Below are 24122 nucleotides of genomic sequence, written 5' to 3' on the forward strand. Positions count from 1 at the left end.
TGTGCGTGTGTGTGTGTGTGTAGGATAATGTTAATGTGTGCGGGGATCGCTGGTCGGTGCAGACTCAGTGGGGCCGATGGGCCTGTTTCCGCGCTGTATCTCTAAACTAAACTAAAATGTCTGGAGCTACTCAGCGGGACAGGCAGCATCTCTGGAGAGAAGGAATGGGTGACATTTCGGGTCGAGACCCTCCATCAGACTGCAGTTCCTCTGGTGTAGATGCTGCGACCCTGAGCCAAACACAAAGCGCTGGAGTAACTCAGCGGGCCAGGAGAAGATGGACAAGGTGACGTTTCGGGTCTGACGAAACCTGTCCCAACCCAAAACGCCACCTATCCACGTTCTCCAGAGATGGTACCTGACCTGTTGAGTTACTCCAGCACTTTGTGTTTGTCTTTAGCAATGACCAGCGCAAGTTCCCCCTCTTCTTCACTGTAATGAGGTCATAAGGGATAAGTGCAGAATAAGGCCATTCGGCCCATCAAGTCTACCCACAGATTCACCACCCTCCGGCTGAAGGTACATACCGTGTCTGGGCGAGGAAGAGCGGCTCCTTCTGGGATATTCCTTCTCCCACTCGTCACGCTCCTTGTCTCTGCGCTCCCTCTCCCTGGGCAAAGGAACAAAGCAGGGCTTGCATCACTGGCCTGCCGGGCCCTTTACGTACAGCCAGGTGCCCCCCCCTACGCTTGCCCATCTCTATCTCCCTTCGTCAGTGTCTCCTGCCGTCCTGGTTGAGTTTAATTCAAGAGATCCAGCGCGGAGATGGGCCCTTCCTGTGGGTGGTGAAGCGGGTAGAGCTGCTGCCTCTCAGCGCCGGAGACCCGGGTTCCATCCTGACTACGGGTGCTGTCTGTACGGAGTTTGTGCGTTCTCCCCGTGACCTGCGTGGGTTTTCCCCGGGTGCTCCGGTTTCCTGAGGATCTATAAGGCGCTGGTCAGGCCACATTTGGAATATTGTGAGCAATTTTGGGCCCCATATCGGAGGAAGGATGTGCTGGCTCTGGAGAGGGTCCAGAGGAGGTTTACAAGAATGATCCCAGGAATGAGTGGGTTAACATATGATGAGCGTCTGCCAGTACTGGGCCTGTACTCACTGGAGTTTGGAAGGATGAGGGGGACCTCACTGAAACATACAGAATAGTGAAAGGCTTGGATAGAGTGGATGTGGAGAGGATGTTTCCACTAGTGGGAGAGTCTTGGACTAGAGGTCACAGCCTCAGAATTAAAGGGTGTTCCTTTAGGAAGGAGATGAGAAGGAATTTCTTTAGTCAAAATCTGGAATTATTTGCCACAGAAGGCTGTAGAGATAGATAGATTCTTGATTAGTGCGGGTGTCAGAGGATATGGGGAGAAGGCAGGAGAATGGGTTTAGGAGGAAGAGAAAAATCATCCATGATTGAATGGCGGTGTAGACCTGATGGGCAGAGTGGCCTAATTCGGCTATTACTTACGACCTCACGACACAGGGTGCGCACACACACAGACACACATACGCACACACATACACACATAGACGCACACACACAGGCACACATACGCACATAGATACACACACACACACACACAGAGACGCACACACATAGACGCACACACATAGACACACATACGCACACACATATAGACGCACACACACAGGCACACATAAGCACAGACACACACACACATACAGACACACACAGGCACACATACGCACATAGACACACACACACAGAGACACACACACACACACAAAGAGACACACACACACACACATACAGACACACACAGGCACATTTATGCACATAGACACACACACACACACACACATAGATACACAGACATACACACTAACAAGGGAGGTTATTCTTTAAGCTGTGATTGATGAGAGAGCAGGCACATCCTGATGCAGACATAAGCTGCTGCTGTGAATTATCAGACTCGTTTGAGCCGGGCTGCGAGGAACTTAACGTGCCGTTAATTGGGATCAGCTGTAAGGTCAGGAGCTGCCCTGCGGGAAGCCGGCAGGGTTAGCAACGAGCAGCGAGCGGGCTTGTCCTTCCTGCTCTGCCCGAGACCACAGACTCCCCCCCCCACCCCGCCCTTCACTAAACTGGCTCTCGTTCAACATTGCCCCCGCCATGCCTCACACACACACACATCTCGGAGCAGAACCCTCGCATGCGGGCAGCTCTCCAGACAAGGTCGAGAGCAGAGCGGCACACATGGCCTGTGGATGTTGACGGGGGGGTAATGTAGCAGGGAGCTACACGCAGGCTAATCTGTTGGGCCAGGGTCCAGAAACCCACAGGCTCCACTCACAATCCCACCAACCCAGCTGGGGAATTTGAATTTGAGTCATTATAATTAAATAAACCTGGAATCAGAGGCTGGTTTGTCGAAGAGTTGGGGCCGCTGTTACAGAACCGTGGTGGTTTGTACGTGTGGGGAGATCGGTCTGACCTGGGTACTGATTCACAAAGCACTTGGCAACCAGCGCTGGTCAGGGGCGGCAGATAACGGCGAGGGTTGCCAGCCCGGCCAGTGAGTGGACAAAGAGGGGCAGAAGGGGAGGTGGGGGGGGGGGGGGACGTGTCCGGCACCTTGGCGGCTCAGCTTGGATAGAGTGGATGTGGAGAGGATGTTTCCACTAGTGGGAGAGTCTAGGACCAGAGGGCACAGCCTCAGAATTAAAGGATGTTCCTTTAAAAGGAGACAAGGAGGAATTTCTTCATTCAGAGGGTGGTGAATCTGTGGAATTCATTGACACAGACGGCTGTGGAGGCCAAGTCAATGGATATTTTGATAGATTATTGATCAGTACGGGTGTCAGAGGTTACGGGGAGAAGGCAGGAGAATGGGGTTAGGAGGGAGAGATAGATCAGCCATGATTGAATGGCGGAGTGTACTTGATGGGCCGAATGGCCTAATTCTGCTCCTATCACTTATGAGAGAGAAGAGGTCTTGGCGTTCGACGTGACTGGAGGGCAGGGAGTCACGGTGAGAGGGGGAGGGGTCGGGGAACAGGACATGCCTTAGTTGGGCTAATTGGCAAAACCTCGCTGCGGGATTGGGGGGACGGCCCCACGCCAGAGATCAATGGTGTTTGCCGGCTGCCAGCGGTTGGCACCGTGCCACCCCCCTCCCCTGGGAGAGGTCGGGGGTGAGTTTGTAGAGATTTGTTGGGCAGGGGAGGGGGAAGAGACCGATGGTGAACGGAGTGGGGGGAGAGGCCGATGTTGAACAGAGTGAGGGGTAGGTGGGGGGGGGGGGGGGGGGGAGAGACTGATGTTGAACAGAGTGGGGGGGGGGGTTATTACTTCAGACGGATCTTCCGCGCCATTGCTCGCAGCTCGTCCTCCCGCTCCTGAAAGACACAACAGAAGGCAAGTTGTTACGGAGCAGCCGTGGGGGGGGGGGGGGAACCAAGACGCCCCCCACCCGCCAGACCGCTGCCCCCCTCCCCCATCAATCGCTCGTCCCCTGCTCCCCCTCCCCCCCCCCCCCCCCCCCCCTCCCGTCCACCGAGAGTGAGGTGTGAAAATGAGACATCAGAAGATAATTAAAGGACGTTCTTTTAGGAAGGAGATGTGGAGGTATTTATTTAGTCAGAGGGTGGTGAATCTGTGGAAGCTTTTGCCACTGGAGGCCACAAGTCAGTGGATATATTTAAGGCAGAGATAGATAGATTGTTGATTAGTGCGGGTGTCAGGGGTTATGGGGAGAAGGCAGGAGAATGGGGTTAGGAGGGAGATAGATCAGCCATGATTGAATGGAGGAGTGGACTTGATGGGCCGAATGGCCTAATTCTACTCCTATCACTTACGATCATGATAGAAGTCAAGGAAAACGTAGAATCGATCATTGTTAGCTGGGAGAAGGTGACAACAAAGCAAACAGAGATAAAATGTAATCAGGGGGCCAGTCAGACTGGTCAGAGGTCGGGGAAGGGGGAGGGATGGAGAGAGAGAGCCACTTGGAGTTAGAGAAGTCAATTCTCTAACGGAGTCTGTGAGGTCAGCTCTGATGTAATTGAATTAATGAACAGGCTCGAGGTGTGTAAGGGAAGGACATCCTGTGTAGGAAGGAACTGCAGATGCCGGTTTACACCAAGGGTAGACACAAAAAAGCTGTTGTAACTCAGCGGGACAGGTAGCATCTGTGGAGAGAAGGGACTCGACCTGAAACATCACCTATTCCTTTTCTCCAAAGGAACTGCAGATGCTGATTTACCCCGAAGATGGACATAAAGTGTTGGAGTAACTCAGCGGGTCAGGCAGCATCTTGGGGAAAAGGAGTAGGTGACGTTGGGTTAAGAACCTTCTTCAGACGGAGAGTCAGGGGAGAGGGAAACGAGAGATATAGATGGTGATACAGGGGGATATAGGACAAATGAATTAAAGATATGCAAAAAAATGCAAGGATTGTAGAGCCCACAATGGTCTGTTGTTGGCTGTGGGGTAGGTGAACCGTGGAGTCATAATGATACAGTGTGGAAACAGGCCCTTCGGCCCAACTTACCCACAACGGCCAACATGTCCCAGCTACACTAGTCCCACCTGCCCGCGTTTGGCCCAAATCCCTCCAAACCTGTCCCACCCACGCACGCCTGTGCTGAACGTCCCTGGCCCACAGCAACAAGAGGCACGGTGTGGGTGTGGGCGCGCTGGGGGAGCGTACCTGTCGTTCCTGCTCCTGTTGTAGCTGTTTCTCCTGGGCTGCCTTCTTGTCTGCCTTAACTGCCGACAAAAACACACAGCGGGTCACCTTTGGGCTGTGTGTGTGTGTGTGTGTGTGTGGGTGTGTGTGTGTGTGTGTGTGTGTGTGAGTGTGTGTGTGTGTGTGTGTGTGTGTGTGTGTGTGTGTGTGTGTGTGTGTGAGTGTGTGTGTGTGTGTGTGTGTGTGTTTGTGTGTGTGCGTGTGTGTTTGTGTGAGAGTGCATGTGTGTGCGTGCGTGCGTGTTTGTGTGTGTGCGTGTGTTTGTGTGTACGTGTGTGTGCGTGCGTGTGCGTGTGTGCGCGCGTGTGTGTGTTTGTGTGTGCGTGTGTGTGCGTGTGTGTGTGCGTGTGTGTGTGAGTGTGTCTATGTGTGTGTGCTTGTGTGTGCGCGTGTCTGTGTGTGTGTGCGTGCGTGCCTGCATGTGTGCGTGCGTGCGTGCGCGTGTGTGTGAAGCCGTTGCCGACAGTCCCGCATCTGCTGACAACCAACATAGACACCCACTGCAGACTACAGCGGGGTAGAGATACTCTGGAGTTTAGAAGGATGAGGGGGTTTTCTTATTGAAACATATAAGATTATTTAGGGTTTGGACATGCTAGAGGCAGGTAACATGTCCCCCATGTTGCGGGAGTCCAGAACCAGGGGCCAACCAACATGTGCGTGCCATCTCTGGTTAACGTCACACAACTACCACCCTTGGGGACCCGTGCAGGATGCAATGCGATGGACGGGGCTGTCAACCCAACACGTGGAAGGAACTGCAGGTGCTGGTTTACACCGAAGAAACAAGATATAAGATGGTGTCGTCTCTGGAGAAGAGGGCTAGGTGAGGTGTCGGGGGGGGAGGAGGGGAAGGGTCTCCATGCTTACACTGCTTGTTCAGCGCCTTCTGCATGCGAAGCTTCAGCTTTTCCTGTGGCGTGAGCTTGGGCTGAAAGAGAAACACAGAGACATCTGCATGGGGGCAATTATGCAGCACACGAGAGTGTTAAATACTGTAGCATCGACTGGAGAGGGCTGTGGGCACCGCCACTGCCCCAGCAGCTGAGCGAGGCGAGAGGGAGACGGAACACACTGAAGAACGCAGAGATATATATTAAAGTCCCGACATTTCAAATTACATTTACGGCTTGACTGCACGCTAGAGGAATGCAAACAAAGGATTTATTACACAACAAAACATTCAGCAATATTTCCTTTCTAACAGGCGCACAGAGTGCTGGAGTAACTCAGCGGGTCAGGCAGCATCTGTGGAGAACATGGATAGGTGACGTTTCACAGAGTGCTGGAGTAACTCAGCGGGTGCAGCAGCATCTATGGAGCTAAGGAAATAGGCAACGTTTCGGGCCGAAACCCTTCCGGGTTTCAGCCCGAAACGTTGCCTATTTCCAGAAGGGTTTCGGCCCGAAACGTTGCCTATTTCCTTAGCTCCACAGATGCTGATGCACCATAACTCAGCGGGTCAGGCAGCATCTGTGGAGAACATGGATAGGTGACGTTTCACAGAGTGCTGGAGTAACTCAGCGGGTCAGGCAGCATCTGTGGAGAACATGGATAGGTGACGTTTCACAGAGTGCTGGAGTAACTCAGCGGGTCAGGCAGCATCTGTGGGAACATGGATAGGTGACGTTTCACAGAGTGCTGGAGTAACTCAGCGGGTGCAGCAGCATCTATGGAGCTAAGGAAATAGGCAACGTTTCGGGCCGAAACCCTTCCGGGTTTCAGCCCGAAACGTTGCCTATTTCCAGAAGGGTTTCGGCCCGAAACGTTGCCTATTTCCTTAGCTCCACAGATGCTGATGCACCATAACTCAGCGGGTCAGGCAGCATCTGTGGGGAACATGGATAGGTGACGTTTCACAGAGTGCTGGAGTAACTCAGCGGGTCAGGCAGCATCTGTGGAGAGGGCGACGTTTATGTGGTCTGACCAAGGGTCCCGACCAAAAACATTGCTTCTCCATGTTCTCTGGAGATGCCAAAGACTAACAAAAGTGCTGGAGCAATTTAGCGGGTCAGGCAGATCATTAGTTTGGTTTAGTTTAGAGATATATCTATGTACTGGCACTATCCTACACTCACTAGGGACAGTTTACAATTTAGACCAAACCTGTTAGCCGAACAAACCCGCACGTCTTTGGAGTGTGGGAGGAAACCGGAGCGCCCGGAGAAAACCCACGCAGGTCACGGGGAGAACGTCCAAACTCCACACAGACAGCACCCGTGGTCAGGAGAACATGGTTTCTGGTCGGGACCCTTCTTCAGACATGACCCGTGTCCCGGCCTTGACACCAAACCTCACCTGTCCATGTTCTCCAGAGACGCTGCCTGACCGGCCGAGTTACTCCAGCACTCTGTGTGACTTTCTCTGTGAACTGGCATCTGCAGTTCCCTTTCCCACAGAACTGTGCTGCAATAAGATGACAGCAGTGCTGCGGTGCTGGCTCGAAGGGCCGAATGGCCTCCTCCTGCACCTATTTTCTAAGATGACAGCAGTGTTGCGGTGCTGGCTCGAAGGGCCGAATGGCCTCCTCCTGCACCTATTTTCTAAGATGACAGCAGTGCTGCGAGCCAAAGCTAGAGGGCAGCGGTGGCAGCACTTGCATGGAGACCACACAGTTGTTGCAAGCAGCAGGCATCTCATCTGCTGAAACTTGTCCCTTTCATAACCAGCCCTTCGGCAACTCTGCAGCCGCACTCGTCCTCGAGTGTGCGACGTGTCTCAGCCTGTCCAGTATCGATCCCGACTACGGGTATATCTGAGCGCTGCGTGGGAAGGAACTGCAGATGCTGGTTTAAATCGAAGGTAGACACAAAATGCTGGAGTAACTCAGCGGGACAGGCAGCATCTCTGGAGAGAAGGAATGGGTGACGTTTCGGGTCGAGACCCTTCTTCAGGCTCGCTTAGTCTTTCCGCTGACTGGATAACACGCAACAGAAAGCTTTTCGCTGTGCTTCTGTACGCATAGTGTAGAATAGAATAGAATGCCTTTTATTGTCATTCAAACAGCTTGGTTTGAACGAAATTGCATTTTCTACAGTCTTAACAATTACAAAAAAAAAAACAAGACCCACACTTAACACAAACATCCATCACAGCGAATCGAGTCTGAAGAAGGGTCTCGACCCGAAACGTCGCCTATTTCCTTCGCTCCATAGATGCTGCCGCACCCGCTGAGTTTCTCCAGCATTTTTGTCTACCTTCGATTTTTCCAGCAGCTGCAGTTCTTTCGTAAACATTTAAGACATTTGGTCAGCATGGGCAAGTTGTGCCAAAGAGCCTGTTTCCATGCTTTACGACTATAGCATAGACTTAATGGGCCGAATGGCTTCCTTCTATGTCATTTGATTCAGGCTCTCCACCTCCTGAGACAATGGGAATATGTTGCTTAAGGCAATGACTAAGGTTTCAGTCACGATGTGGTTATATTCACTTAGTCAAATACCTATCGCTGGGTAAACTTCACTGTAATCAATGCATTAATAACACCAACAAACCGATAACAAGTCGAGTGAAGAGCTTCCACTCCTGCACAAATATAGCTGGCAATTACAGTACATTAGATAGAAAGAATAACAGAGGCACTCTATATACTCTTTGCAAAATGCTCTCCCCTAATAATTACAAGCAACTATGCTGTAACATAAAGCACGTTCCTTTAGGAAGGAGATGAGGAGGAATTTCTTTAGTCAGAGGGTGGTGAATCTGTGGGATTCTTAGCCACGGAAGGCTGCGGAGGCCAAGTCAATGGATATTTTTAAAGCAGAGATAGAGTCTTGATTAGTACGGGTGTCAGGGGTTATGGGGAGAAGGCAGGAGAATGGGGTTAGGAGGGAGAGATAGATCAGCCATGATTGAATGGTGGAGTAGACATGATGGGCCGAATGGCCTAACTGCTCCTATCACATATGACTTAAAGATAACAGAGTCAGGGGTTATGGGGGAGAAGGCAGGAACGGGGTATTGATTGTGGATGATCACATTGAATGGCGGTGCTGTCTCGAAGGGCCGAATGGCCTACTCCTGCACCTGTTGTCTATTGACCGTATCACAGTTTTACTTTGCAAAATGGGAGGCGTGGGTTGCAGGCAGCGGTTCACAGCGGGAGAGGATTGAACGACCTGTTTCAAATTGAAAACCCGTCACAGTAAAGTCATGAAACAACATCATACAATTCCAACATTGACAATAAAGAGGAAATTTTATCTCGGGCTCGTTGACGTTTTACACACTGGGAAACACAAAGGAACTTATTATTAAAGCAGAACGTTCTCGCTGTGTGGTCAGGGTGCAGCTAAACACGTGCACTCAGCTGGGTGGCCAGTCACACACAGTCAGTCTCGGGGACTAGTTTCAGGTTAGATAGCCACTAACAGTTGCAGAAAGACTACTTGAGGATGCTGTATAGCGTGTTTCACGTGTGAGGTTTTCAGAGGGGGGCTGTGTTTAGCGGAGGTGAGATAACATTCTTACTGACTTTGGCAGCTCCGGATTCTTTACCCACAGGAGTGTCACACCTGGAGAGGGAGAGAGGGAGGGAGAGAGAGAGAGAGAGAGGGAGAGGGAGGGGGAGAGAGAGGGAGGAGAGAGAAAGAGATAGATAGAGAGAGGAAGAGGGGGAGAGAGACAGAGAGAAGGAGGAGAGAGAGAGAGGAGGAGGTGAGAGGGGGTGAGAGAGACAGACAGTGAGACACAGAGACAGAGAGGGGGGACAGAGAGGGAGGGAGAGAGAGAGAGACGAGAGAGAGGCGGAGAGGGGGAGGGAGAGAGAGAGAGAGAGAGTTAATTTGAGGGTCCGTCTTGGAGAACTTACGAGAGGGTCGGTGGGAAGTGGGGGGGGGGGGGGGTGTAGTTTAGGATGGGAAGAGGGGGGTGGTGGGATGTGGGGGGGAGGGAGGGGGGAGGAGACGGTGGGGGTGGTTCGGGGAGGGGGGAGGAGACGGTGGGGGTGGTCCGTGCAGGGGGGCGGGGGGGGAAGAGGGGGTTGAAGAGCCGTACCTTTTCAGTTTCTCGCCCAAGGCGGGTGAAGCGGCTGCCTTGCCCAGACTCTCCCGGACGGGGGACAGGGACTTGCTGGGGCTGGGAGAGTCGCTCGTGCTGTCGCTGCTGCTCCGGCTGCTGCTGTCACGCCGCCGCCCGCTGCTGTAGCTCGCCCTGCTGCTCCGGCGGTAACGCTCGGCCGAGCGGGATCTGCTCCGCGACCTGGAGCGGCAGGAACAGGCCCGTTAACACCGACACACTCCGACCGACCAGCCAGCCGGCACAGTGGTCAGTGAACAACACCTACACGTGCAACATGTTGTATTGTTGAACAGGGCGGCCATTAAACCAGACAGTAAACTCGTTTAGAACGGGGGGGAATCGTGTCTGTAATTGTCGACTGTCACAAGTTATAGGAGTAGAATTAGGCCATTCAGCCCATCGAGTCTACTCCGCCATTCAATCATGGCTGATCTATCTCTGCCTCCTAATCCCATTCTCCTGCCCTCTCCCCATAACCCCTGACACCCGTTCTAATCAAGAATTTGTCTATCTCTGCCTTAAAAATATCCACTGACTTGGCCTCCACAGCCTCTGTGGCGATGAGTTCCACAGATTCACCACCCTCTGACTAAAGAAATTCCTCCTCACCTCCTTGCTAAAAGAGCTCTTTAATTCTGAGGCTGTGCCCTCTGGTCCTGGACTCTCCCACTTCCTCTCCACATCCACTCTATCTTTGCCTTTCACTATTCTGTAAGTTTCAATGAGGTCCCCTCAATCTTCCAAACTCCAGTGAGTACAGGCCCAGTGCCATCAAACGCTCATCATATGCTAACCCACTCATTCCTGGGATCTTTCTTGTAAACCTCCTCTGTACCCTCTCCAGAGCCGGCACATCCGTCCCCAGATATGTATGGGGCCCAAATCTGCTCACGGTTCTCCAAGTGCAGCCTGACCAGCGCCCGATAGAGCCTCAGCGTTTCGCCGACCTTCACTGCCTCCCCGGGGCCATCGATAGTAACCTGTCAGCAACTGCACACAAACCCTCAACTTGATGGGCTACGGCAAACTGACGTGTATGTTCCCGCGCTACCACAGAGCCCGCTAAATAGCCCGTGTCAAGAGCTTGCAGCGGGCCGGTAAAATCTCGTGTCGGGCCGGATGTGGCCCGCGGGCCGGTAAAATCTCGTGTCGGGCCGGATGTGGCCCGTGGGCCGGTAAAATCTCGTGTCGGGCCGGATGTGGCCCGTGGGCCGGTAAAATCTCGTGTCGGGCCGGATGTGGCCCATGGGCCGGTAAAATCTCGTGGTGGGCCGGATGTGGCCCGCGGGCCGGTAAAATCGCGTGGCGGGCCGGTAAAATCTCGTGTCGGGCCGGATGTGGCCCGCGGGCCGGTAAAATCTTGTGGTGGGCCGGATGTGGCCCGCGGGCCGGTAAAATCACGTGGTGGGCCGGATGTGGCCCGCGGGCCATAGTTTGGAGCCCCCTGGTCAATGGTCACGTTTTGACGACCTCGGGCGTGACAAGGAGCGCGCGCGCGGCCGGCAGCCGTTTACCTGGAGCGTTTGCCGCGGGAGCGGGAGCCGCTGTAGTGCGTCCGGTCGGCCGAGCGGGACTGTGATCGCGAGCATCGCCGCCCGTCCCGGGACCCTCGGCTGTAGCGGCCGTACGAGCGGGAGTAGCGGCGGTTGTGGGAACGGGAGCGGGAACGGGAATACCGCGTGGAACGCCGGTGGCCCTGCGACCGGTGGCTGCGGGAGCCCGAGCGGGACCGCGAAGAGGACGAGGACGAGGAACGCCGCCTGGAGAACAGAAGGAAACATTAAAACATCAACTGTAACAAAGATGGCAGCAGCCGAGGCCACACGCACCAACCGCATCTCTCTTGTGTAACCCACAGACATGTCATTACACCGCTGATCCAGGGGGAGGCACCACCGAGCCTTGCATGGAATAGTTCTCACACCATCTATGTTCAAGAGGGAAGTTCTGAGTTGGATGATCAGCCATGATCATATTGAATGGCGGTGCAGGCTCGAAGGGCCGAATGGCCAACTCCTGCACCTAATTTCTATGTTTCTAACTGCAGATGCTGGAAAATCGAAGGTAGACAAAATTGCTGGAGAAACTCAAATAGGCAATGTTTCGGGCCGAAACGTTGCCCATTTCCTTCGCTCCATAGACGCTGCCCAACCCGCTGAGTTTCTCCAGCAACTTTGTCTACCTTCACACACCATCTAGCCTGGCTTGCAAGAGTTCTGTGCAGGAAGGAACTGCAGATGCTGGTTTAAATTGACGATAGACACCAAGTGCTAGAGTAGCTCAGCGGGACAGGCAGCATCTCTGGAGAGAAGGGATAGGTGACGTTTCGGTCAGACCTGAAGAAGGGTCTCGACCCGAAACGCCACCCACTCCTTCTCTCCAGAGATGCTGCCTGTCCCGCTGAGTTACTCCAGCATTTTGTGTCTAGTTTATCTTCGCCATTTTCCATCGCTCTGCCCTGGCTCTGGAGAATCACAAAGGCCCATGGAACTTCATCTTACGCTCGAGGTGTATTCTCTGGACACCCACCCACACAGGGAGCTGGTGAAAGGTCGATTCTGAAACGTTAACTCTAATTCTCTCTCCCCTGACAGTTTTTGCAAACACATTCTGCTTTTATGCTGTGCATAACTCCCAGGGACAGCCTCAAAAAGGCTGGCAGCATCATCAAGGACCCACACCATCCTGGCCACACACTCATCTCCCCGCTACCTTCAGGTAGAAGGTACAGGAGCCTGAAGACTGCAACGACCAGGTTCAGGAATAGCTACTTCCCCACAGCCATCAGGCTATTAAACTTGGCTCGGACAAAACTCTGAACATTAATAGCCCATTGCACCTTATCTGTTCATTTATTCATGTGTGTATATATATTAAATGGTATATGGACACACTGATCTGTTCTGTAGTCATGCCTACTATATTCTGTTGTGCTGAAGCAAAGCAAGAATTTCATTGTCCTATCAGGGACACAGGACAATAAACTCTCTTGAATCTTGAAATAGTGCCCAGAGTTTTCATGACCTAATTTTATCATCACATCTAACGGTGAACGCCTCTGTTGGTCTGAGTGGTTACACCTTTATCCTGTATCTGTTCGCTGTGGCCGGCTAGATTGTGTCTTTTCTTTTGACTGGAATGCCCGCAAATATATAGTTTTCACTGTACCTCGGGGCACATGACAATAATAAACTGCACTAAACCTGGTGCCACACTGCACTGGTAACGAGGAACTGCAGTCGCTGATTTACCAAAGAAAGGCACAATGTGCTGGAGGAACTCAGTGGGTCAGGCAGAATCTCTGGAGAACATGGACAGGTGACGGTTGAGGTCCGAAGAAGGGTTCCGAACCGAAACGTCACTTGTACATCTTCTCCAGAGATGCTGAGTTACTCCAGCATTTTGTGTCTGGCTTTTATGCAGCATCTTTTAATGCCTTTATTGTGGAAGAGCGTTGAAGCTAAAGCCAGTCAACACCCGACATGCGTGACCATTTGCAATTCAGAAAACAAAGTGGTTCTCCCTGGCTTTTCTCCTTAAATGACCACGCGATTGAAGATTCTGGGAATATCTTTAATCAGACTTTACTGGACTTTATCTTGTACTAAACGTTATTCCCTTCATCTTATATCTGTACACTGTGGACGGCTTGATTGTAATTGTGTGAAGTCTTTCCGCTGATTGGCACCTCGGTACATGTGACAATAAACTAAACTACAGTAAATTAAAGTAATTTAAACTAACATAAACTAAACTGTCTGAAGAAGGGTCTCGACCCGAAACGTCACCCATTCCTTCTCTCCAGAGATGCTGCCTGTCCCGCTGAGTTACTCCAGCTTTTTGTGTCTACCTTTGATGTAAACTAAACATAAACTGATATAGACCAACATAAACTAAACTATCGTAAACTAAACTAAAGCAAACTAAAGGGCCTGTCCCACTTTCCCGAGTTATTTACGAATTCCCCAGAGTTTTCAAACACGCACAATGTTCGTAACGAGTCCGTAGGATTCGGTGGATATATCGTAGCGGCTCGTTATGCCAGCTGTAGGTACTCGGGGCATCAGGTAAGTCGGGACGTTTTTCCAGCATGATGTAAAATGTCCACGAGTTAACAAAAGCCTCGAGTACCTACGGCGGGAATAACGAGCCGCTATGATATCCACGGGCTCGTTACGGACATTCTGCCAGTTTGAAAACTCGGGAGAATTCGTGAACAGCTCGGGAACGTGGGACAGGCCACTATAGCTGAGCTTTTCCAACAAGTCATGCTTGGGATGAGCCGCAGCCGGATTGGCCTCCTCTGCCACCCGGGCGGGTGAAGCTGGCAATCCCTACACCGCGTGAGAGGATGGCATTACGCAATGATTAGACACACGCCGCCGCGAAAGCTTCCTTCAGCGGAAGTTGTGAGCTCTCCCTCTAGAAGCACAAGCAGTGTCTGTGGGAACGATAAAGCAAAGATGTTGAAAAGTACCGACCGGGAGGAGCTGGTATGACCTGTGGCAGAGCTTTGCTGGGAGTTGACGGGCCGGTGCCTGCCGATCGGGGCCTTGGCCGCCACCACGCCAGGCTGTGCCGCCACGCCGCCCTCGTCCTCGCTGCCGCCGAAGCTCGTGATGTAGGTGATCTTCTCCTCGTGCGTGGGCGAGTTCGACTGTGACCGCGATCTCGTGCCCGAGCTCGACTCCGACTGGGACCTGCAGGATCAGCAAACATCAGTGCCTAAGTTTCGCTCTGTTCAGTTTAGAGATACAGCGCGGAAACAGGCCCTTCGGCCCACCGAGTCCGTGCCGACCGCTAACACTATCCAACACACACACACACGAGGGACAATTTACACTTATACCAAGCCAATTAACCTGCAAACCTGCACGTCTTTGGAGTGTGGCAGAGATAGATAGATTCTTGATTAGTACGGGTCGACAGATGGCATAATGGGCTAAGTGTTCGGCTGGCAACCGGAAGGTAGCCGGTTCGAATCCCGCTTGGAGTGCATACTGTCGTTGTGTCCTTGGGCAAGACACTTCACCCACCTTTGCCTGTGTGTGAATGTGTGTGAGTGATTGGTGGTGGTCGGAGGGGCCGTAGGCGCAGATTGGCAGCCACGCTTCCGTCAGTCTGCCCCAGGGCAGCTGTGGCTACAGAAGTAGCTCACCACCACCGAGTGTGACTGAGGAGTGAATGAATAATGCGATGTAAAGCGCCTTGAGTATTAGAAAGGCGCTATATAAATCCCATCCATTATTATTATTATTACGGGTGTCGGGGGTTATGGGGAGAAGGCAGGAGAATTGGGTTAGGGAGAGATAGATCAGCCATGATTGAATGGCGGAGTAGACTCGATGGGCCGAATGCTCTGGTGCTGTGAGGCAGTGGCTGTTTCAGCTATGCCAATGTTCCACCCTGTAGTCCCACATCAACGTGCAAACTCCGCACAGGAAGCACCAGTAGTCAGAAATGTACCCGGGTCTCTGGCACTGTAAGGCAGCAACTCTACCGCTGCGCCACTGTGCCGCCAGTGAAGTGTATGATCAGTCTCAAGAAGGGTCCCGGCAGAAACGTCACCTATCCATGTTCTCCACAGATGCTGCCTGACCCGCTGAGTTACTCCAGCACTCTGTGAAACGTCACCTATCCACGTTCTCCACAGATGCTGCCTGACCCGCTGAGTTACTCCAGCACTCTGTGAAACGTCACCTATCCATGTTCTCCACAGATGCTGCCTGACCCGCTGAGTTACTCCAGCACTCTGTGAAACGTCACCTATCCATGTTCTCCACAGATGCTGCCTGACCCGCTGAGTTACTCCAGCACTCTGTGAAACGTCACCTATCCACGTTCTCCACAGATGCTGCCTGACCCGCTGAGTTATGGTGCAGCAGCATCTATGGAGCTAAGGAAATAGGCAATGTTTCGGGCCGAAATCCTTCTGGAAATAGGCAACGTTTCGGGTTTTGGCCCGAAACGTTGCCTATTTCCTTAGCTCCACAGATGCTGCCTGACCCGCTGAGTTACTCCAGTACTTTGTGTCCTTTTTGGACACAGTTAGCCCTTCCTTCTCAATTTCCTCCTGCCCATTTCTGCACACTGTACATTTTAATTCATTACCACGTGGGAATGGAGTGTGAACTCCTTTGACCTGTACATCAGCCGGGCGTAATGAAGTTACCTTTTATACGGGTCGTACGTTGGGCTGTCCCTCCTTGCGTAACTGAAACAGAAAGGGCAGTGCATCAAAACAAGGACGAGTCGCACCCCGTCCACTCCCTCCTCCCCCACCTCCCCTCAGGCAAGAGGTACAGAAGTGTGAAAACGCACACCTCCAGATTCAGGGACAGTTTCTTCCCAACTGTTATCAGGCGACTGAACCATCCCATCACAACCAGAGAGCGGTCCTGAACTACTATCTACCTCATTGGAGACCCTCACACTATCTTTGATACCTTGCACTAAACCTTATTCTGAAGAAGGGTCTCGACCCGAAACATCACCCATTCCTTCTCTCCGGAGATGCTGCCTGTCCCGCTGAGTTACTCCAGCACTTTGTGTCTATCTTTGGGTTAAACCAGCACCTGCAGTTCCTTCCTACAGCCCTCTAATCCTGCACCAATACACTGTGGATTTCTCGATTGTAATCACGTATTGTCTTTCAATGTTCTAGTATTAAAGTAATTCACCGGGTCGATGTCACCCCGAGGCTTTCAAAGGGAAGATGGTGAAGGGCTCATTTTAAGGTGCTGAAAGCTGGCAGCTGAGAGATGAAACACAGGGCACGATACGATATCAGCCTGAAGAAGGGTCTTGACCCGAAACGTCACCCATTCCTTCTCTCCGGAGATGCTGCCTGTCCCGCTGAGTTACTCCAGCATTTTGTGTCTACGTACGATTCGATACAATTTATTTGGGGGGGGGGGGGCTTACCTGGGGGGGCTGATTTTTCTCCCCTTCAAGCGCTTCTCTCTGAATTCCCTCCGCTGGCGACGAGACCTTCGGCCCTGCGAGGAATACACACAGAAAGAGAATTAAACATAGCTGTGGGCCTGCTCCAGGCACCCACTGCCAGTGGATGTTTGTAAGGCAGAGGTAGATAGATTCTTGATTAGTGCGGGTGTCAGAAGCTATGGGGAGAAGGCAGGAGAATGGGGTTAGGAGGGAGAGATAGATCAGCCATGATTGAATGGCGGAGTAGACTTGATGGGCCGAACGGCCTAATTCTGCTCCTGAGCTTATGCCCATCGTGGGCAGGCAGCTCCCCTGTTGGGTGCAACAGAACAGAGCCATGCAGCGCAGAAACAGGCCCTTCGGCCCATCGAGTCTGCGCCGACCAGCGATCCCCACACACTCGGCACCTTCCTACACACGCCAGGGACAATTTACAATTTTACCAAAGCCAATTAGCCTACAAACCCACACGTCTTTGGAGTGTGGGAGGAAACCAGAGCACCCGGAGGAAACCCACGTGGGTCACGGGGAGAACGTACAAACTCCGTACAGACAGCACCCGTAGTCAGGATGGAACCCGGGTCTCTGGCGCTGTGAGGCAGCAACTCTACCTGCTGTGCCACTGTGCTGCTCAATGCAGCATGGATACAGGACCTTCGGCCCAACATGCCGCTTCTATTCTAGTCCCACCTGCCTGCTTTTGACAATAGCCAATAGGTGCAGGAGTAGGCCATTTGGCCCTTCGAGCCAGCACCGCCACTCAATGTGATCATGGCCCATATCCCTCTAAACCTGTCCTGTACATGTACCTGTCCAAGTGTTAAACTTTGCGATAGTCCCTGCCTCAACTACCTCCTCCCACAGCTCGTTCCATAAACCCACCATCCTTTGTGTAAAAAAGTTGCCCCCCAGGTTCATGTTCAATCTTCCCCCCCTCATCTTATAGCGATGTCCTCTGGTTCATGATTGCCCCACTCTGGGTAAAAGGCTCTGTGTATTCACCGCTCATTAACGAAGGTTCCTACCGAGTACATCGCCTTCTCCTCCTCCAGGGCCTTGGCGTGTTTTATTGCTTCCACTTCCTCCTTGTCCTTCCGAAGCATCCTTCCAACACAAATAAACCAGGATTGGTTATAAAACCCACCAACATCGCCCTACGTACTCCAGAACGACCTCAATCCCACTTCTTCCCCACTGTTATACACACATAGAAAGATAGAAATTAGGTGCAGGAGTAGGCCATTCTGAGTTGGATGATCAGCCATGATCATATTGAATGGCGGTGCAGGCTCGAAGGGCCGAATGGCCTACTCCTGCACCTATTTTCTATGTATCTATGTACTCCCTCCCCCAACTGATCCGCAATTCCGTGTCCCTCCCCATCTTCCAGTCCCGCCTCAAGACCCATCTCTTCACCTCTGCCTATCCTTAGCCCCACGTCCCCGTCCCTTTTCATCTGTGCATTAATTGCCTCATGCTGTGTTTTGTATTGAATTCTGTCTTTACTTTGTGTACTAGTCATGTCTCTATTTATTTCATTCCCCTTACATGTTTTTCCTATACATGCTCAATTTTTGTAAGGTGTCCTTGAGACTCTTGAAAGGCGCCCATAAATAAAATGTATTATTATTATTATTACAATGCTGACAACTATATCCTGCACTCTGTATCTTCCCCATTGCTCTACCTGTTGTACTGGAGTTCAGTACATCACTGTCTATATCTCTCGTTTCCCTTTCCCGACTCTCAGTCTGACGAAGGGTCTCCGCCCGAAAGGTCACCCATTCCTTCTCTCCAGAGATGCTGCCTGACCCGCTGAGTGTCTGTCACCAATCCTCCTTGCCCACTGAGCAATAGAATCAATTCATTCTGCATCAGCCTCACCTGACAAAGTCGCCCTCAGACATCCCATAGGTGGTGGCCAGTTTGTTCAACTCCAGCGTTTGTTCAGTGTTTAATTCATCGACGTCCACCTCCACATCTAGAGGGCAGCAAGCAAACCATTCAGAAACCTTCACCCAGCACCAGACAGCTCTATAGTAAAAAAACACCATGCTACTTGACTGCTTTTTATGTTGGCTTCTGTCCTGAGCACATTCAATGATGCTGCCTCACAGAGTTCTGGAGTAGAGGAGTCCAACGGTTTACACCAAAGAAAGACCCAAAGGTGCTTTATTAGGTACATGGATTGGGCAGGTTTAGAGGGATATGGAACTAATGCAGGCAAGTGGGACTAGTGCAACTAGGCCATGTGGGACTAGTACAACTGGGCCATGTGGGTACTTACAAAATTCTTAAGGGGTTGGACAGGCTAGATGCAGGAAGATTGCTCCCGATGTTGGGGAAGTCCAGGACAAGGGGTCACAGCCTAAGGATAAGGGGGAAATCCTTTAAAACCGAGATGAGAAGAACTTTTTTCACACAGAGAGTGGTGAATCTCTGGAACTCCCTGCCACAGAGGGTAGTCGAGGCCAGTTCATTGGCTATATTTAAGAGGGAGTTAGATGTGGCCCTTGTGGCTAAGGGGATCAGAGGGTATGGAGAGAAGGCAGGTACGGGATACTAAGTTGGATGATCAGCCATGATCATATTGAATGGCGGTGCAGGCTCGAAGGGCCGAATGGCCTACTCCTGCACCTAATTTCTATGTTTCTAGTGCAACTGGGCCATGTAGGACTAGTACAACTGGGCCATGTGGGACTAATGCAACTGGGCCATGTGGGACTAGTGCAACTGGGCCATGTGGGACTAGTGCAACTGGGCCATGTGGGACTAGTACAACTGGGCCATATGGGACTAATGCAACTGGGCCATGTGGGACTAGTACAACTGGGCCATGTGGGACTAATGCAACTGGGCCAATGTAGGACTAGTACAACTGGGCCATGTGGGACTAATGCAACTGGGCCATGTGGGACTAGTGCAACTGGGCCATGTGGGACTAGTACAACTGGGCCATGTGGGACTAGTACAACTGGGCCATGTGGGACTAGTGCAACTGGGCCATGTGGGACTAGTACAACTGGGCCATGTGGGACTAGTGCAACTGGGCCATGTGGGACTAATGCAACTGGGCCATGTGGGACTAGTACAACTGGGCCATGTGGGACTAATGCAACTGGGCCATGTAGGACTAGTACAACTGGGCCATGTGGGACTAATGCAACTGGGCCATGTGGGACTAGTACAACTGGGCCATGTGGGACTAGTACAACTGGGCCATGTGGGACTAATGCAACTGGGCCATGTGGGACTAGTACAACTGGGCCATGTGGGACTAGTACAACTGGGCCATGTGGGACTAATGCAACTGGGCCATGTGGGACTAGTACAACTGGGCCATGTGGGACTAATGCAACTGGGCCATATGGGACGTGCAACTGGGCCATGTGGGACTAGTACAACTGGGCCATGTGGGACTAATGCAACTGGGCCATGTGGGACTAGTGCAACTGGGCCATGTGGGACTAGTACAACTGGGCCATGTGGAACTAATGCAGGCAAGTGGGACTAGTACAACTGGGCCATGTGGGACTAGTGCAACTGGGCCATGTGGGACTAATGCAACTGGGCCATGTGGGACTAATGCAACTGGGCCATGTGGGACTAGTACAACTGGGCCATGTGGGACTAGTACAACTGGGCCATGTGGGACTAGTACAACTGGGCCATGTGGGACTAGTACAACTGGGCCATGTGGGACTAGTACAACTGGGCCATGTGGGACTAATGCAACTGGGCCATGTGGGACTAGTGCAACTGGGCCATGTGGGACTAGTGTAACTGGTCCATGTGGGACTAGTGCAACTGGGCCATGTGGGACTAGTACAACTGGGCCATGTGGGACTAGTGCAACTGGGCCATGTGGGACTAGTACAACTGGGCCATGTGGGACTAGTGCAACTGGGCCATGTGGGACTAGTGCAACTGGGCCATGTGGGACTAATGCAACTGGGCCATGTGGAACTAATGCAGGCAAGTGGGACTAGTGCAACTGGGCCATGTGGGACTAGTGCAACTGGGCCATGTGGGCAAGTCTGGCTGAAGGGCAAGTTTCCACACTGTATCACTCTACGACTCTAAGTCTATCTTTCAAGTTGCCTGCTGTGTCTCCTTACGTTAAACATAAAAAATCTAACTTTGGAAGTGGTTCCAATGTGACTTGCCCTGAAGCAATGTCCTTGCCTCTGCTTATCTGTGTCATATGCTCCCTGACAAAACCTAACAGAACATCCATTCACCTTGAGGTCCACAGTAGGTTAATTAGCAACTTGTGCTTATGGGGATCGATGCTCAGCGAGAAGGAATTTCCGTTTTAATAATTAACCAGCCTCTTTGTCCTTTATGAACATAAGTGATATTTCAGGTTTGCCAAATTATTTACTTTGCAGATTTATTAACTTTCTCAGATTTTTTTTTTCTGGAAAGAAAATTGAGGTGTTTGAGTAGGAAGGAAATGCAGATGCTGGTTTATATCACGGTGGCAGCAGCGGTAGAGTTGCTGCCTCACAGCGCCAGAGACCCGGGTTCGATCCCGACTACGGGTGCTGTCTGTACAGAGTTTTGTATGTTCTCCCCATGACCCGCGTGGGGTTTTCTCCGAGATCTTCGGTTTCCTCCCACACTCCAAAGACGTACAGGTTTGTAGGTAAATTGGCTTGGCGTAAATGTAAACTGTTCCTAGTATGTGTAGGATAGAAACATAGAAAATAGGTGCAGGAGTAGAGGCCATTCGGCCCTTCGAGCCTGCACCGCCATTCAATATGATCATGGCTGATCATCCAACTCAGTATCCTGTACCTGCCTTCCCTCCATACCCCCTGATCCCTTTAGCCACAAGGGCCACATCTAACTCCCTCTTAAATATAGCCAATGAACTGTGGCCTCAACTACCTTCTGTGGCAGAGAATTCCACAGATTCACCACTCTCTGTGTGAAAAATGTTTTTCTCATCTCGGTCCTAAAAGATTTCCCCCTTATCCTTAAACTGTGACCCCTTGTTCTGGACTTCCCCAACATCGGGAACAATCTTCCTGCATCTAGCCTGTCCAACCCCTTAAGAATTTTGTAAGTTTCTATAAGATTCCTCCCTCAGTCTTCTAAATTCTAGCGAGTACAAGCCGAGTCTATCCAGTCTTTCTTCATATGAAAGTCCTGACATCCCAGGATAGTGTTAGTGTGCGGGGATCGCTGGTTGGTACGGACTTGGTGGGCCGAAGGGCCTGTTTCCGCGCTGTATCTCTAAACTAAACTAAATATCAAGGATAGACAAAATGCTGGAGTAACTCAGCGGGGCAGGCAGCATATTTGGAGAATAAAAATAGGTGACATTTCGGGTCGGAACCCTTAACTCCAGAAGGATTCCCTTCCGAAACGTCACCTGTTCTTTTTCTCCAGAGATGTTGCCTGTCCCACTGAGTTACTCCAGCTTTTTGTGTTCACCTGGGGTTGGAAATGTGACCTTTATTGTTATGAATTAACTGGTGAATATTATCAGCAGCATCCTGACAAAACTTCCCTTTTAGTTCCCCAGGTCTCGACCCGAAACCTCGCCCATTTCTTCTCTCTATAGATGCTGCCTCACCTGCTGAGTTTCTCCAGCATTTTGTGTCCACCTAAGATTGGTATCAAAAGTGCTGGAGAATCTCAGCGGGTGCAGCAGCATCTATGGAGCGAAGGAAATAGGCAACGTTTCGGGCCTAAACCCTTGTTCAGACTGATGTAGGGTGGAGGGTGGGGTGGACCTGTGCCTCACCTATGTCTGGTATCTCTTCGTCCGAATCACTCTTCTCATCCGAGTCCTCGTCGAATTCCCCATCCCGCTCCTCGGGCAGCTCCTCCGTAGTTACCGAGCAGTCTTCGTAGGTGTAGCCGATCGTGGCTTTCTTCTCCGCTAACCTGTGGGGTGGGGGGGGGGGGGGGGGAAGGTGGATAAACGGGTCAGTCAGTGGGGCGTATGGCCAAGCTGATCGATTTGTCCAGGAAATGTTTCAGGGAGAACGGCAAAACTAATTATTATTTACACACATACACACAGATTCCTTCACGGTCCCAGTGCGCAACGTTGGATTTTATTGTAGGAAGAGGTACGATGCATGGATGGTTTAGTGACTCAAATGCCGAGTAACATCGGAGACGACGGTGGTGCAGCTGTAGAGTTGCTGCCCTACCAGCGCTTGCAGTGCCGGAGACATAGAAACAGGAGTAGGCCATTCGGCCCTTCGAGCCCGCACCGCCATTCAATATGATCATGGCTGATCATCCAGAACCAGTACCCCGTTCCTGCTTTCTCCCCATATCCTTTGATCCCGTTAGCCCAAGAGCTCTATCTAAATCTCTCTTGAATACATCCAGTGAATTGGCCTCCACTGCCTTCTGTGGCAGAGAATTCCACAGATTCACAACTCTCTGGGTGAAAACGTTTTCCTCATCTCAGTCCTAAATGGCCAACCCCTTATTCTTAAACTGTGTGTGACCCCTGGTTCTGGACTCCCCCAACATCGGGAACATTTTTCCTTCATCTAGCCGGTCCAATCCCTTAAAAATGTTATATGTTTCTATAAGATTCCCTCTCATCCTTCTGAATTTTGTGTTCCATCCCGACTACAGGTGCTGTCTGTACGGAGTTTGTACATTCTCCCCATCACCTGCGTGGGTTTTATCCGGGTGCTTCGGTTTCCTCCCACACTCCAAAGACGTACAAGGTTTGTAGGTTAATTGGCTTGGCAAATGAAAATTGTCCCTGGTGGGTGTGTGTAGGATAGTGTTAGTGTGCTGGGATCGCTGGTCGGCGCGGACCCGGTGGGCCGAAGGGCCTGTTTCCGCGCTGTATCTCTAAACTAAACTAAAGTCGCTCGGCACAAACCTGGGTCCACTCGGCTGGTTACCAGTGCCCCAGGGAGAGAGTCGGGGCAACAACCTACAAAGACAATGCATAGCTACTTGCTGTTCCATTCTTCCACCCTCCCTCCCCCTGGATTCTGCACATACTTCTTCTTCTCATCCTCGTTAGGTTTCTGCATACCCCCGTACAGCTCGTCGATGTAGATCTGGTACAGGCACTGCTCCTCCGCAACTGAAACACAAAGGAACAGACGGGATGAATGCCGGGGAACCGACCCCCCACACGGGCAATGTATCGGGTCACAAGTGATGGCAGCAGAATTAGGCCATTCGGCCCATCAAGTCTACTCCGCCATTCAATCATGGCTGATCACGCCTGCACCTTCAGACTCAGGAACAGCTTCATCCCCAGAGCTATAGCTGCTCTGAACCGGTCCTGCTGTGTGCCCCCACCCCCATGAACTGTCTCCCTTGGATGGTCACGTCACACAGACACATTTGCACTTTAGACTGTTTTACTGTTCTTTTTATAAATCATGTTTCTCGGGGTATCTAAATCTAAATGTTATTAGTTGTTTAAGTTATAACATCGGATGGAAGCTGCATAACAAATCTCG

The 24122-nt window shown here is 51.6% G+C and overlaps 1 protein-coding gene across 1 annotated transcript in view; it reads right to left on the minus strand.

The window, feature by feature from the left end:
- Positions 1 to 24122, minus strand: part of LOC116967753 (CLK4 associating serine/arginine rich protein) — a 33046-nt gene that overhangs the window by 788 nt on the left and 8136 nt on the right. The window contains exons 6-19 of the mRNA XM_033014361.1: positions 23653 to 23737; positions 22418 to 22560; positions 18547 to 18643; positions 17688 to 17766; positions 16642 to 16715; positions 15890 to 15931; positions 14199 to 14417; positions 11232 to 11477; positions 9694 to 9897; positions 9173 to 9212; positions 5569 to 5629; positions 4660 to 4718; positions 3300 to 3346; positions 496 to 610 (exon numbers count right to left, since the gene is read on the minus strand). Coding sequence (XP_032870252.1) covers positions 496 to 610; positions 3300 to 3346; positions 4660 to 4718; positions 5569 to 5629; positions 9173 to 9212; positions 9694 to 9897; positions 11232 to 11477; positions 14199 to 14417; positions 15890 to 15931; positions 16642 to 16715; positions 17688 to 17766; positions 18547 to 18643; positions 22418 to 22560; positions 23653 to 23737 — 1511 coding nt within the window. The remainder of the gene's footprint in view (positions 1 to 495; positions 611 to 3299; positions 3347 to 4659; positions 4719 to 5568; positions 5630 to 9172; positions 9213 to 9693; positions 9898 to 11231; positions 11478 to 14198; positions 14418 to 15889; positions 15932 to 16641; positions 16716 to 17687; positions 17767 to 18546; positions 18644 to 22417; positions 22561 to 23652; positions 23738 to 24122) is intronic.

The sequence above is a fragment of the Amblyraja radiata genome, chromosome 41 (genome assembly GCF_010909765.2).
Source record: "Amblyraja radiata isolate CabotCenter1 chromosome 41, sAmbRad1.1.pri, whole genome shotgun sequence".
In the NCBI taxonomy this organism is placed as follows: domain Eukaryota; kingdom Metazoa; phylum Chordata; class Chondrichthyes; order Rajiformes; family Rajidae; genus Amblyraja; species Amblyraja radiata.